Source organism: Aplysia californica, unplaced genomic scaffold (genome assembly GCF_000002075.1).
Source record: "Aplysia californica isolate F4 #8 unplaced genomic scaffold, AplCal3.0 scaffold00132, whole genome shotgun sequence".
NCBI classification, from domain to species: Eukaryota; Metazoa; Mollusca; class Gastropoda; order Aplysiida; family Aplysiidae; genus Aplysia; species Aplysia californica.
The window spans coordinates 1,346,928-1,360,713 of record NW_004797402.1 but is presented as its reverse complement, the minus strand read 5'-3'; the positions used below and the strand labels follow the sequence as shown (position 1 = coordinate 1,360,713).

Below are 13,786 nucleotides of genomic sequence, written 5' to 3'. Positions count from 1 at the left end.
TGACTTCCTTGGGTATTTTTTTCAGTGCAGGGGCGTCCATTCTTTGTTCAACACTTTTCACCCACGCAGCTCGTACAGCGTAAAACGCGCAAAACTTATCCCCACGGACCAAGATACTGGTGCGGTATATGCTATATCACACCGTCGCCGACCGGCATCCCGTGGGGTAAAGATACAGCTTCTTACCGTCGCCAAAGAGTCTACATAACAAGAGGGGCCACTTCTCTCTTTGAGCCAATTAAAAAAGTGTCCTCAAAATTCGGTGGCGCCCTCTTCACAAAAGCGCACCTTTTGCAAACAGAGTTATCCTACTTGAGTTTAAAAAATCAAAGTGAAACTAGCAAGTTTTTTAATGAATTTCGGATGAACACTTTTTTTAAATGGATATGCTGACAAAGAACCTCTTCCGGAGGAAAGGGTGATTGTTTTCTTAGTTTAATTTGACTTTAGAATGAAAGGCGAGAGGTCATTAAAATAATAAAAAAACTAAAACTCCGTACTGAACGAACCCGAACGGCTGATGAACAGCAGTCGATCTGCGCACGCAAGGAGGTGCTATTCCTATTCTTCTGGAAAAACGAAAGAGAGCTTCAAAACAGACTGCAGCGCCATCTGAAGCAAAGAGCGAACTTCCTGCTGACACTTTTTAGGCCGAGTGGCCCATCTTGTTATGTACTATCTTTGCCGTCGCCGCGGGGGCATGGTGTTCATTACGTTTAGTGCACCTGGATGCATCGGCAACTAAAGTCGCCAGCGGTACTGCAAGTGTTAATGTAGCTGTTTTTGCACCCCCATTGACACAATAACGGTCAGATAGTCAGTTTGAGTAAAGAAATACATGCTATACTTTTCAGCAATTGCCAAAAACAGGTCTCTTTTACAGGAAGTTCATTCATTAGATGAAGTACTATCATAATAGGTTCGCTAGTTTCTATTTAATGACCCATTTAGTCACGTTTTTGTCATTTTAAGATTTAGTACCTAACTAAAAAGGGCCCCGGCGTAGTGGGTTTACCCCCCTCGGAGATAAAGAGTTAAGGCACTCGCAACTGCACAAGGTCGTAGGAGCGCCAAAGGCGAGAAGAAAAGCAACATGAGCCCTACCTTCATGACTGACGACAGTGATGCCTTCCAGGGGCACGTCGTCATCGGCGACGGCCACGTGAGTTGTCTGCCCTTGTGACGGGGACACTCGCTGCTGCTCCAGCACATGCTGGGGGGATGGGGGGAGTTGTTGCTGCTGCTGCTGATGCTGTTGTTGCTGCTGTTGTTGTTGCTGATATTGTTGTTGTTGTTGCTGTTGTTGTTGTTGTGGTGGGGGAGGGGCTTGTGAGTGTGGTTGTGGCGGTGGCGGCGCCACCTGCTGGCCTGTTGTGGTAACTGCTGACTGCTGCGAGGCTGGATTTGCAGACGCGACTTGTGGGTTCGCGTCCCTCGCTTCCGCATTCACATCGTTTCTCTCTATCTTGTCGGGCTTTGGTTCTGGAAAAAAAAGTAAAAGAAGAAAAAAGAATATTAAAAGACTGGTTAAACAAACTCCCCACAACTCGGACGTCGTCTTTGCAACATCAGTTTTAGTTTGAGTAAGTGTTTTACGGCACTTGCAACACGATAAGGTCATATAAGTGCCGAAGATTAGAGGTGTTACAAGAGAGTAACAAACACAAAAAAAGAAAGAAGGGAGATAAAGACAATACATGTTTGATTGGAAAGAAGGAGCAATCCACACCAGAGCACCCACCAACAACCCACTTTGCATCATCATCATCATCATCAAAGCCTTCAGTTTTAATTTTTTTAACACAAGAAAACAACAACAAAAAATTATAATCTCCATAAAGAACAAAATTCACAATTGTATTCACTCTTCACATTTTCCTTCCAAGATATTTTCATCCAAGTCTGAAGCACAACAACAAGAACTAACCAGCTGATGGCTGGAGGGTGGCACTGGTTGGTTCTACTTCTGTTCTTTTTTAAAAAATGTTTGCCTCTGTCTATTTTGCTTTTTCCTGGACTAAATAACCATTATTACTTCCATACCAAAGAGTCTACATAACAAGAGGGTCCACTCCTCTCTTTGAGCCAATTAAAAAAGTGTCCTCAAAATTCGGTGGCGCCCTCTTCGCAAATGCGCACCCTTTGCGAACAGAGCAATCAGATTTTCAGATCGAAAATTGTTTTTTATACACATGTATTTCAAACACATACACAGCGAAAATCATACATAACAAAAAAGATTTCTGTGCCCTGCCCATTTTGTAACATGCGTGCTAGAAGACTGCATTTCTTTTAACACTTACAGTACCGTCCGCGACTTTAGTCGCCAGGCCATAGTATGCGCTCACTACTACTGGCGAATATAGTCGGCGACGCAACCAGGCACACTAAACATAATTAAACGACAAATGGACGCACTGCACTGAAGTAAATACCAAGGGAAGTCACTCTATAATATGCTGATAGCTGAATGTTTGATGAACCTCTGTGAATTTTTACAGCGTGTTTCTTAGGCTGCCAAGGTTGTTGGTTTTTTTCTACCCTGACTTCAGCATTCTAAACTGGTGCAGTACTTGAGAGTTTTTCACTATACGAGCCTTCCGTACTGTAAGTGTTAACATAAACTTTTTTTTTTTAAAAAAGGTAACAAAAAAAAACCCTTTAAAAACAAACAACCAACATCATCATCATCATCATCATCATCATCATCATCATCATCATCATCATCATCGCCTTTCACACCCTGGATCAGGATATAGGCCACGCACAAACACTTTCCACCTTTCTCTATCCTTGGCTAGTTTGTCGCCCGATGTCACTCCATGTGTTCCCACTTTTCTGTACATACATTTCCGCGACTCTTGTTCAGGTTCCACGTGGCCTTTCCCTTTCATCTTTTTTTTTAAAAAATAGTTTTATTAGAGGTTTTACTGCACTCGCAACTGCATAAGGTCATATGAGCGCCAAAAGATTAGAGGTGTTACAAGAGAGTAACAAACATAAAAAAGAAGAAGGGAAGATAAGGATGATAGATGTTTGATAGAAAAGAAGAAGCAACACACACCAGAGCACCCGCCAACCACCCACTCGCTTGATGTGATTCCACATCTTCCCACTTTTCTGTACATCCGTTTCCACGACTCTTCTCAAAGTTCCACCTGGTCTTTCCCACTTCTTTCACCCACACAAGCAACGACATACCTGGCTCAAAAGGTTTGAAGAGCTCCAGCCTCAGTTTGGGCAGGAAGGTGTCAATCTTGTCCCAGGTGAGTCGCCACAGCTGCGACTCGGTGCCGTCGGCTGTCTGGAAGATGCCGGCCGTGTCCATCACCAGAAGCATGTTCTTCAGGCTCTCGGGGATGGCTTCAGACTGGTGGGGATGATAATGATAGTAATAGTAATAATAATAATAATAATAATAACAATAAAAGCAATGACGAAAATGATGATGATGATGATAATAATAATTATAATAATAATAACAACAACAATAACAAAACAGAATTAATAATAATAATGATGATGACAATAATAATAATAAAAATAATAATAATAGTAACAACAACTATAACAACAACAACAACAACAATAATAATAATAATAGCAATAACAACAATAATAATAATTGCAGAGAGAGGGAGAGAAAAGAGGGAGAGAAAAGAGAAAAGAGAGAGACAGTCACTCACCAGGAGATCACTTCTGTCTGCACACATGTACTTCTCCATGAAGTCTAGGATGGTCAGCCACAGGGCGGTGAAGGTGGTCAGTGACAGCAGCGGGCTCAGATGTTGAAGGAACACCTGGCAAACAAACCCAACACACAAAACTGTTCATTTAAAAAAGTTTTAGTAGAGGTTTTACAGCGCTCGCAACTGCATAAGGCCATATGAGCGCAAGAAGATTAGAGGTGTTACAAGAGAGTAACAAACACAAAAAAGAAGGAGGGGAGATAAGGATGATACATGTTTGATAGGATTAGGAAAGAAGAAGCAAACCACACCAGAGCAGCCACCAACCACCCATGAAACTGTTGATACATTCATTGATCACAGCAAGAACACCTATCTCACACTACACACACAGACGATGGTAAACCGTTGATGCAACTATTGAACACACAGCAATTAATGAGCTTTGGTTTACACTTTACAGCAAGCTCTATGCACTTTACAACTATTATTACCCTTAACAGACCTTAGAACACACAGAAACATTCTCGGTTTTCCGGGAAGCATTCAGTGCACGCAACCGATTAAGAACTCAAAACATTTAACCACAGACAAAACCTTTCGTATCTATGGCAGGATACCTATTACCACCTGGGCGAAGTGAGGAAATTTTGCGTAAAGCGTCTTTCTCAAGGACGCAACATCAGGCCCCTGATAGGATTTGAAACCACTATCTTATGGTTAAGAGTCCATGAGCCTAATCATTCAACCCCCGACGCCACAAATAAACGACAGTCGTCCCTGTAGACAGACCTGACACAATAAGATGGACGCCCTAATCCTCGTCTCCTCCATCCCTTCTATCAGGGCCCAGTGAAATGTCTTTGGGAGAGGCGCTTAACACAAATTTTCCTCCCTTCACCCGGATGGGAATGGGTGCCCTGTTAAGACATGAAAGCGGCTCTCCCAAGGACACAACGCTGGGCTCCTGATAGGACGCGAAACCCCGACCCTGCAGTTGATCTGTCTGCGTCCTTTTATATTAAAAAAGTCTGAAATTATGCAAAATGTGCCCAAAAATGGGAAATTATGCGATTCTGTCAATTTTAACAAAGAAAGATAAAGGAAAATAATCAGAAATTATGAAAAAAAAATTATCAAATTTTGCTAAATTATGCGTGGGGGCATAAAACCACGGGGACAGGTTGAGAGTCCAAGAGCCTAACCACTCAGCCCCTACTCCCCCCCCCCGACACACCACAAATAAACAACAAAAAATCGTCCCCGGAGACTGACCTTACACAGCAAGGTGGACGCCCTCATTCTGGTCTCCTCCATCCCCACAGGGTCCGACACGTTGATGTTCTCCAACAGTTTGGTCAGCAGAGGGAACAAAACCTGGGGGAGAGATTTTTAAAAAACAATCACTTAACCCTCTAGTGCCCACAACAAGGTATATTGGTATTATTTTTAAGTTTTACTAAGAGGGTTTTTTTTAAAGTTTCAGTAAGAGTTTTGCGGCACTTGCAACACAATAAGGTCATATGAGTGCCAGAAGATTAGAGGAGTTACAAAAGAGTAACAAACATAAAAACGAAGAAGGGGAGATAAAGATGATAGAAGTTTGATAGGAAAGTAAAAGCAAACCACACCAGAGCAACCGCCAACCACAGACTAGTTTTTAGTTTTATTAAGAGTTTTGCAGCACTTGCAACACAATAAGGTCATATGAGTGCCAGAAGATTAGAGTTTAGTTTAGTTTTAGTAGAGGGTTTACGGCGCTCGCCACTGCATAAGGTCATATGAGCGCCAGAAGATTAGAGGTGTTACAAGAAATCGACACATAAAAGAGCCTGGCATGTGTGAGATGACGAACCTTGTTGAAGCAAGACTCCCACTCCACAGCACTCAGGGTCTGCAGGTCGTGGACGAGGAGCGCCCTCTGTAGGTAGGTCAAGGCCTGGCTCCGCACCTGTCGCCGCGCGTCACAACACAGCCGCGCAATGCCTGGAGGGGGGAGGGGGGGGGGGGGGGAACACGGAAATACATGACGGACTGACTACTTAATCCTAACAGTCGAAAAACACGAAGGAATGTTCTTAAATATTCTTTTGTTAGCTTTAGTAGAGGTTCTATGCAATTTTGGGAGCTTTTTTTAAAAATAACATTTAGAATTTGAATTTCCACAAAATATTTCTCAAGCACATGCTACCGATACCACAGGTGAAGCAATTTTTTTTTTTTTAAATTTCTGGAAATTTTGGATTCAGTACATTTTAAAGCCGGCTGACGATCTATCTAGCATTACCGAAGAATCAAACAGCCCAATGTGGGCATCTCCAGCACTGACCTTGCAGCAAAGGGCACCAACACTTGCCCCACAGCGTGCTAGTCCCAGAGCCCAGCCGAGGGCCTGAGCCGACCGCCAGACTGGGCACAGGGATGCTCACCGCCACGTTTCCACTCACGGCCGACTTGTTAGCGTCTGCCTCATGTGGCTCCTGCTCTTCTTTTGCCCACGAACTGATGACACCGAAAGAGAAAGATAAAGAGAATGATAAAGAGAAAGAGAAAGATAAAGAGAAAGAGAAAGAAAAAGAGAAAGAGAAAGAGAAAGAGAAAAAGAAAGAGAAAGAGAAAAATTTACTCATATATATCAAATGCGTGCATTTTTTTCCAGTAAGTTTGGTAAAGTAGCAGTGTAATGCAGTGAAGTGAGTAATAACGGTTAACTTCATACTTTATCTGAAAAATTTTGTAATGCAAGGAACCCTCTTAATAATTGAAAGTTGGAGCACTGAAGAACACATTTCCTTCATTATCATGAACCCATTGCCCCCTCCCCGCCACAAAAGAGAATTTATAAAAGGAAATAGTACCAACCACAATACGCTTGCAAACTCAGCAAACTCGCGCGAACATACTCATCGCCATCAATCTTGCACTTACCCACATTCAGTGAGAACACGTTCATCTTCAAGTTGCAAATAAGAAAAGAAAAACAAACAAAAAGTCGAGAGCACTTGACTGAGACATAAGAAACAACAGATTTTAATCATCTTTATATCACAAACCTGAATATAGACGCAGCTCTTGTGTGCAGTGTGTGCATCAGATCAAGGAGTTGTATAGACAAAAGCTGCAAACTGTGGAGATACAAAATAAGAAACATTCATGTCAATTCCATATTTAGTCATCGACATAGTAACAAAAAAAAACCAAACCCTAAAACTTGTCCACCCACATAATTATCACATTACAAAGGACACAACTATCAAAGTCTATCATGATCATATCGCGAAAAGAGTAATGCATTTCACAACACTGTGCACAGATTTTTAGTAAGACTTTTATGGCATTCGCAACATAAATAGGTCACATGAGTACCTAAGATTCTAGCGGTATTGCTAGAGAGTTCCATGCAAAGAAAAGAAGGAGAAATAAGGAAAACAGATTTTTTTTAAGAAAAGGAGTAAAACACGTCATTTTAAATTAGTGCAATCACCAAAATGCCAGTGTGAAGAGGCGGACCAAACAGTGGAACACATCCTTCTGCACTGCAAGACACACAGGGCCATGAGACAGGAAACATGGTCAGTCAACCCTATTGACCCTACCAGAAAAAATGTACGTGACAACAGATGAACTGAGCAGGATAGCCTATTGATAGATACCGAACTTCAAGTGTGATGCGATCAAGAAAAAGAAAAAGAAGACACACCAGAGCACTGCCAACCACCCATCCGTGTCCACAAGAAAAAGAAAGAAGTTAGTTTGTTATACTTGAGGGTTTTACGGTGCTCGCAACTGTATAAGGTTATATGAGCGCCAAGGGGTGGGTGTCAACAGAGAAGTCCTTACAGGGAATCAGGCTTACTCTGCTCACCTCTCTAGCTTCAACAGCACAAAGCCTGTTTCAACTATCAAGGCACCCCGGAAATAGCGGGTCACAAGAGTGTGACAAACATACAAAAGAAGTAGAGGACAAATGACCATAGTAAGGATTAGGAAAGAAAAAGCAGCAGTTCCCTGTAGTAGATCAGGCACAGTTATGAGCCTGACATTGATGAATCAGCCCATTTACAATTCTACTGTGCATAAGAACAAGTTAATGTCCCCTCTTTGGTAATGGCCTAAAGATACTTCAGTCAGTGGCACTGCCCCGGGGGGGTAACAGATGAGCACAACGAGACGACAGAACTGACCTGCTCTGCGTGGCCTCTTCTCCGTCCTCGTCCGAGAGCTGGCCGTCTGCGAGCTGCTCAGGCGTGGACGACGATTTGCTCATCTTGGAGCCCGACCTGTCCTTTTTGCTCTTCCTCCGGGACAGCTTGGAGTCCCGCATGGAGTGGCTGCGTGGGGGGGTCGAGCGCACTCGGCCTGTGTAGACACACCACAAGGCAAAACATCACCAACTGCTTTTTTAATTTTAATTTTCGTAAGAGTTTTATGTGCCTACATAAAAGATTTCGATGGCAACAAGGCTAGAGGGTGACCGAGAAAGACCTGGATAGACGGAGTCAGGGAAACATTAACCACCCACGGCATCCCCCTGACCCAAGCTCTCCGGCTAGTGGCAGAGAGACGTCTCTTTCTTCCCGCGACACCCAAAAGAGTATAAGCGGCAGATAAAAGTAAAAATAAAATTTAAAGTAACACAATAAAGTCATATAAGTGCCGAAGATTAGAGGTGTAACAAGAGAGTAACAAACACAAAATAGAAGGAGGGGAGATAAAGACAATATATATATGATAGGAAAGAAGGAGCAAAACCACACTGGAGCACCCGTCAACCATCCACAAATTAAAAAAAACATTGCAGACAAAGTCAAACAGCAACAACAACAACTGACTTTTACAACAACATAACAGCATGTTTTGTTCAAGTAAAGAGAGCATCCGAGCAAAGGAATGAATGGAAAACCATGATCGCCGATGTCTGTCGCAGATCTGGAACTGGATGATGATGATGAAAGAGAAGGACATCCACATAATGACAGTCACTTAGTGCTGGGAAAAAGTCAGACAGACAGACAGACAGAAAGAAAAAAAGAGAGGGGAAAGGCAAAGAAGTAGGACCTACCAGCAGCACCCTCCAACCACCCACCCACCACATAACAACACACAGAGGACAAACAAACAAACAAACAAAAACGTAACAACAACACTAACAAAAAAACCAAAACCAAACAACAACTGACCTCCGTTGACCCCCGCCTCCACAAAGGTCCTGATGCAGTGGACGCAGCTCTCAAAGTTGTGCGGCGTGACATGCGCCGCATCGCGGACCAGGAAGGTCAAGGTCTCCGAGGACTTGAGCAGGGCGCGGCTGTCGGGGAACAGCGTGTTCTCGTTGAGGTCGATGCTGTACTGGTTGATGGGCATCCTGGCCGGGTGCTCTTCTTTGTTCACCTGAGGGGGAGGGAGGGGGGTTGTTGTAGTTTTAGTGAGTGTTTTACGGCACTTGCAGCACAATAAGGTCATATAAGTGCCAAGGATTAGAGGTTTTAGTTTTAGTTAGAGTTTTACGACACTTGCAACACAATAAGGTCATATTATAAGTGCCGAAGATTAGAGGTGTTACAAGAGGGTAACAAACACAAAAAAGAGTTTTTCGGCACTTGAAACACAAATTGGTCTATGGACTTCTTTAAGTCTTAGTAAGAGTTTTATGGACCTTGGAACACAAAATTGTAATAGGTTTACAAATTTTTTTAAAGTTTTAGGTAAGAGTTTTATGGCTCTTGCAACACAAATTGGTCATTTAAGGGGTGCACAAATTGATCATATAGTCTTTTTTCAAGTTTTAGTACGAGTATTATGGAAAATACACCCAAATGCGTTCTCCAGAAGTTACCGGTATATTGCCAACAGATCAAAATGTGTCCCCTGGAAATTGCTGATATGTTGGTGATACATCCAAATGAATTCTTTGAAGTTACCGATAAATGAGCGATAATGGCATTCATATGACCATGTGCAGTTGTGAGCCCCGTAAAACCTTACTAAAACTAACTAAATCCGCGACATGTGCAAATGTGTTGCCAAAAGGAACCAATACAGATCTACTGGTAATATTTCTGAGACAAATTTTTTAAAAGTTACTGACATATTGGTAATACATCCAAATGGGTTCCCCGGAAGTTACCAATATACTGGTAATTCGTCTGAGACAAGTTTTACTTCCAAAGTCACCGATATTTGGTACTACACGTTTCAAAAGTTACTGATATATTGGTACTACACATTAGACAAGTTTTACTTCCAAAGTTACTGAAATATTGCTACAACACGCTGAGACAAGTTTTACTTCCAAAGTTACCGAAATATTGCTACAACATGCTGAGACAAGTTTTACTTCCAAAGTTACAGATATATTGGAACTACACATGAGACAAGTTTTACTTCCAAAGTTACCATCAACCAGCTCCCGTTGTCCGGCACAGGCTTGAGCTCCAGCTCCTCCACGGGCCGCATCTGAGGCAGCAGCTGACCGGGCAGGCTGGCGTGTCGCTGCTGACCCCCGTAGAGCTCGCTGTCTGACGTGTAGCCCCGGTCGCTGACGTCTGACATGCCGCTGGCGCTGGCCACCTCGCTGTCACTCTGGGCTCCTGTGGGGGGGGGGGGGGAGTACAATGAGTGTTTTAATTTTAGTAAGTGTTTTACGGCACTTGCAACACAATAAGATCATGTAAGTGCCGAAGATTATGGAGGCGAGCGATACAAGCGGAAATGGAAAAGGCGGGGACATCAAGGAAACAGCTAGAAAAGGATGCACAGGACAGGTTTCACTGGAGAAATATTGTACATGGCATATGCTCCACTGGGAGTTAAAAAGGGCAAGAGAGAGAGAGAGAGACACGGCATAAAGTACTGACCTGCGTCGCTGATGACCTCAGACACGTCCACGTCGGTGCACACCTGCATGAAGGGCGGCAGGTTAGCCCCGGCCCCGGCCACCTCCAGCAGCGTGAACAGCGTGTACCAGTCCTGGCTGGTGTGGATGTTGGCCGCGTTGGTGCGCAGCAGGTCATGGAGGCCGTACGACACCTGAGAACACACAGAGAGGGAAAAATAATAGCTTGCTTTTTTTGGGGGGGGGGGGGGTTCGTTTTTGTTTTTTGAGTTTACCTGTTATTTGTTGTTTGACATGACTATTAGACGAGAATATAAAGAAAGGAAAAACAGTCGACCCTGCTCTGATGGCCCACCTGTTCGATACAATCACCGGTTCAAACGATCACTTCTCACTTTCCCCCTTGTGCTTTAAAAAAAAAATATCATAATGACACTGTCCAGTGTAAAGAATTGCTGTTCTAACCTGTCTGAAGAAGAGGACAGAATAACTGCATAAAAAGAAGGGTGTTTCTACTAATCTGTTTGAAGAAGAGTAAAGAATCACTGCATCATGAAAGAAGAGCGTTTCCACTAACCTGTCTAAAGAAATGTAAAGAATTACCGCATAAAAAGAAAACCTGTCTGAAGAAGAAGAGTTAAGAATCACTGTGTAAAAAGAAAGGGCGCTACCGCCAACCTGTGCGAAGAAGAAGAGTTAAGAATCACTGCGTAAAAAAGGAAAGGGCGTAACGGCGTAACCACCAACCTGTCTGCTGATGCTGTGCACCACGTTGGGCTTCATCATGAGCAGAATGCGCAGCGAGGTGAGCACCTGGCCGGCGATGTCCTCCCGGCGCAGCAGACGGATGGAGATGCGGAGCAGCCCGACCACGGCCCGCTCCACCAGGAAGGAGTGGCTGGTGCTGTTCACGATCACGTTGTACAGGTGGTCACGCACGCTTTGCCACACGGGGGACACGCGATCTCTGCGAGGGAGAACCAACATGTTTTGCTTATTTATTTTGGCAAGAAAAGTTTCTCATTTTTTGGCCCTAAAATCTGGGACTCCTTGCTCCAAGATCTCAGATAAATAGCAAACTTTGATACCTTTAAGCGGTTGCTCAAGACTCATTGGCTTAATTCTTAGTAATAGTGTGTTAGTAAGTGCTGATAAATTTTGTTTTTACTACTGTACTTTCCTGTATATAATTAATGTACGATTGTGAAAGTTCTTCTTTATGTAGTTGATTTGGTTTTTCTTGTTTCTGTGAAATATTTTCTCTCATGTTCAATGATCATGTGATTGGTGTAAAGCGCTCAGAGCTTATACTAGTATGGGATAGAGCACAATATAAATGCAATCTATTATCATTATTATTATTATTTATTTATTCATTTTTGTCCCTTGCTCATTTCTATGAGAGTGACACCATCTGACAGGTAGAAAAAGGAACGAATGATAAGTGTCTAATAATGTGTTACACACAATTATTGTAACACTAACAGTCACAGACAGAGATTCAAGGGATACAGATGTATGTAAAGGATCTGAGAGCAATTTTCGAAAGTTGAAAATTTTGGATACGAGAAAGATTTGGTGAACTTCAAGAAAATTATCCAACATCTTGTACAAAGAAAATATTAAAATTTAAAAAACAAAACACTAAGGCTGAAAACAAAACTCATCTACTGACCTGTTCTGTAGAACGACCCTCACTAACAACTCGAGGAAGAAGATACAAGCGTCCTCGTCGTAATGGCCGTTGAGACAGCTCTGGTCCTCCGTGCCTTGACGTATCGACACCAGCGCCTGGACAGCACAAGGGGAAGAAAAAAAAATTTAATTAGGGAAAGGGTTTTTTAGCATGATTCATTTTATGTCACTTCACGATAGTAAAAAAAACTCTTTTAGTTTTAAGAGGAGTTTTACGGCACTCGCAACTGCATAAGGTCATATGAGCGCCAGAAAATTAGAGCTGTTACAAGAGAGTAATAAAACATAAAAAAGAAAGGGAGATAAGGACGATAGAAGTTTGATAGGAAAGAAGAAGCAAACACCACACCATTTAATTACGGAAGGGGTTCTTTAGCATGATTCAAATTTTACGTCACTTCCTGAAGTTTTTTTTAAAAAAAACTCAAAAGGGTCAATTCATAGACATGCCATCAAAGGAACCCAGCGAATTTAGGAGAAACAACATGACAAGGGAAGTTTCAGAATGCTATCAGGTCTGCTGGGGTAATAAAAATAGGTTGTTACGGGTAAAGAGCTTTCTGTTGAGCAGGGATTTGTGGTACAAAGGCTACCTATTATTATCATTATCATTATTATAATACAAGGCTTGTTTTGTTTTGTTTTGTTTGTGTAAAAAGAACAAAGATACAAAAATGGTCAGTTAGCGCTAGGCTTAGAAGCAAGAAAAACAGACAGACAGTGTGCATGTGTGAACGTGTTTGTGCTTGTATGCACCCGCGTGTCCGCACATGTGTGTGTGTGTTAAGTGTATGTGCATGCACCTTCATGTATGTGTGTGTGTGTGTGTGTGCGTGTGTGCGTGTGTGAGTGCGTGTGCGCATGCGCATGTATGCCCGCATGAATGCATGTGTAAAGGAAGGAGTGAGCGAGTAAGCATGCACATACACAGCCAGTAGCCAGCTACCTACCTTGATGAGCTCTTGAAGTGAGTCCTCCCGCAGGAACTTGCTGTCGATGATGAGCTGGTCCAGCTGGCAGTCCTTGACGCACGACGCCGCGACCTTGCCCGCCTCTAGCTCCTCCACCGTGGGGCCTTTGGCGCTCGACGACTCCGACAGCGAGAAGTACGACACAAAGCTGCTCAGCACACCACTCTCCGACCTGGGAGGGACCACAGGAGATCTTAAGGTTTTGTTTGGGGGTTTTTTTTCGGGGTATTAACTACAGTATAACTCTTTCAACCAGCGTCCGGCGGCAAGAACCTCGTTCCCCACCGGACGCTAAGAGCGTCCAATGCTAGTGACAACTTTTTCCGTTCAATTTAGTGCTAGATTTTGCTTGTTTTTCAGAACTATTCCCGAACCAAATTTTTAGTAATGACTAAGCCTTTGTTTCCGCTATTCAGAAGTTGGAGGCAAGCTTTTGGGGTTACAATAAGACATAGTGTACCAGGTTTAGGTGACTGTAGAAAAAAACTCTTGGGAAACGGTGGAAAAAAACTCAGGGTTTAAAGAGTTAAATTCCTTCATGACTGAGAGTTGTCAATTTACCCTTCCAGTGCCCTTATAACATCACATTTAAGTGG

The 13,786-nt window shown here is 43.0% G+C and overlaps 1 protein-coding gene across 1 annotated transcript in view; it reads right to left on the bottom strand.

The window, feature by feature from the left end:
* Positions 1-13,786, bottom strand: part of LOC101846877 (Golgi-specific brefeldin A-resistance guanine nucleotide exchange factor 1) — a 42,028-nt gene that overhangs the window by 2,874 nt on the left and 25,368 nt on the right. Inside the window, exons 26-39 of the mRNA XM_013081477.2 lie at positions 13,170-13,362; positions 12,200-12,315; positions 11,272-11,491; positions 10,547-10,718; positions 10,086-10,279; positions 8,870-9,080; positions 7,874-8,048; positions 6,743-6,814; positions 6,019-6,191; positions 5,545-5,675; positions 4,965-5,066; positions 3,687-3,800; positions 3,202-3,370; positions 1,105-1,482 (exon numbers count right to left, since the gene is read on the bottom strand). Coding sequence (XP_012936931.1) covers positions 1,105-1,482; positions 3,202-3,370; positions 3,687-3,800; positions 4,965-5,066; positions 5,545-5,675; positions 6,019-6,191; positions 6,743-6,814; positions 7,874-8,048; positions 8,870-9,080; positions 10,086-10,279; positions 10,547-10,718; positions 11,272-11,491; positions 12,200-12,315; positions 13,170-13,362 — 2,420 coding nt within the window. The remainder of the gene's footprint in view (positions 1-1,104; positions 1,483-3,201; positions 3,371-3,686; positions 3,801-4,964; positions 5,067-5,544; positions 5,676-6,018; positions 6,192-6,742; positions 6,815-7,873; positions 8,049-8,869; positions 9,081-10,085; positions 10,280-10,546; positions 10,719-11,271; positions 11,492-12,199; positions 12,316-13,169; positions 13,363-13,786) is intronic.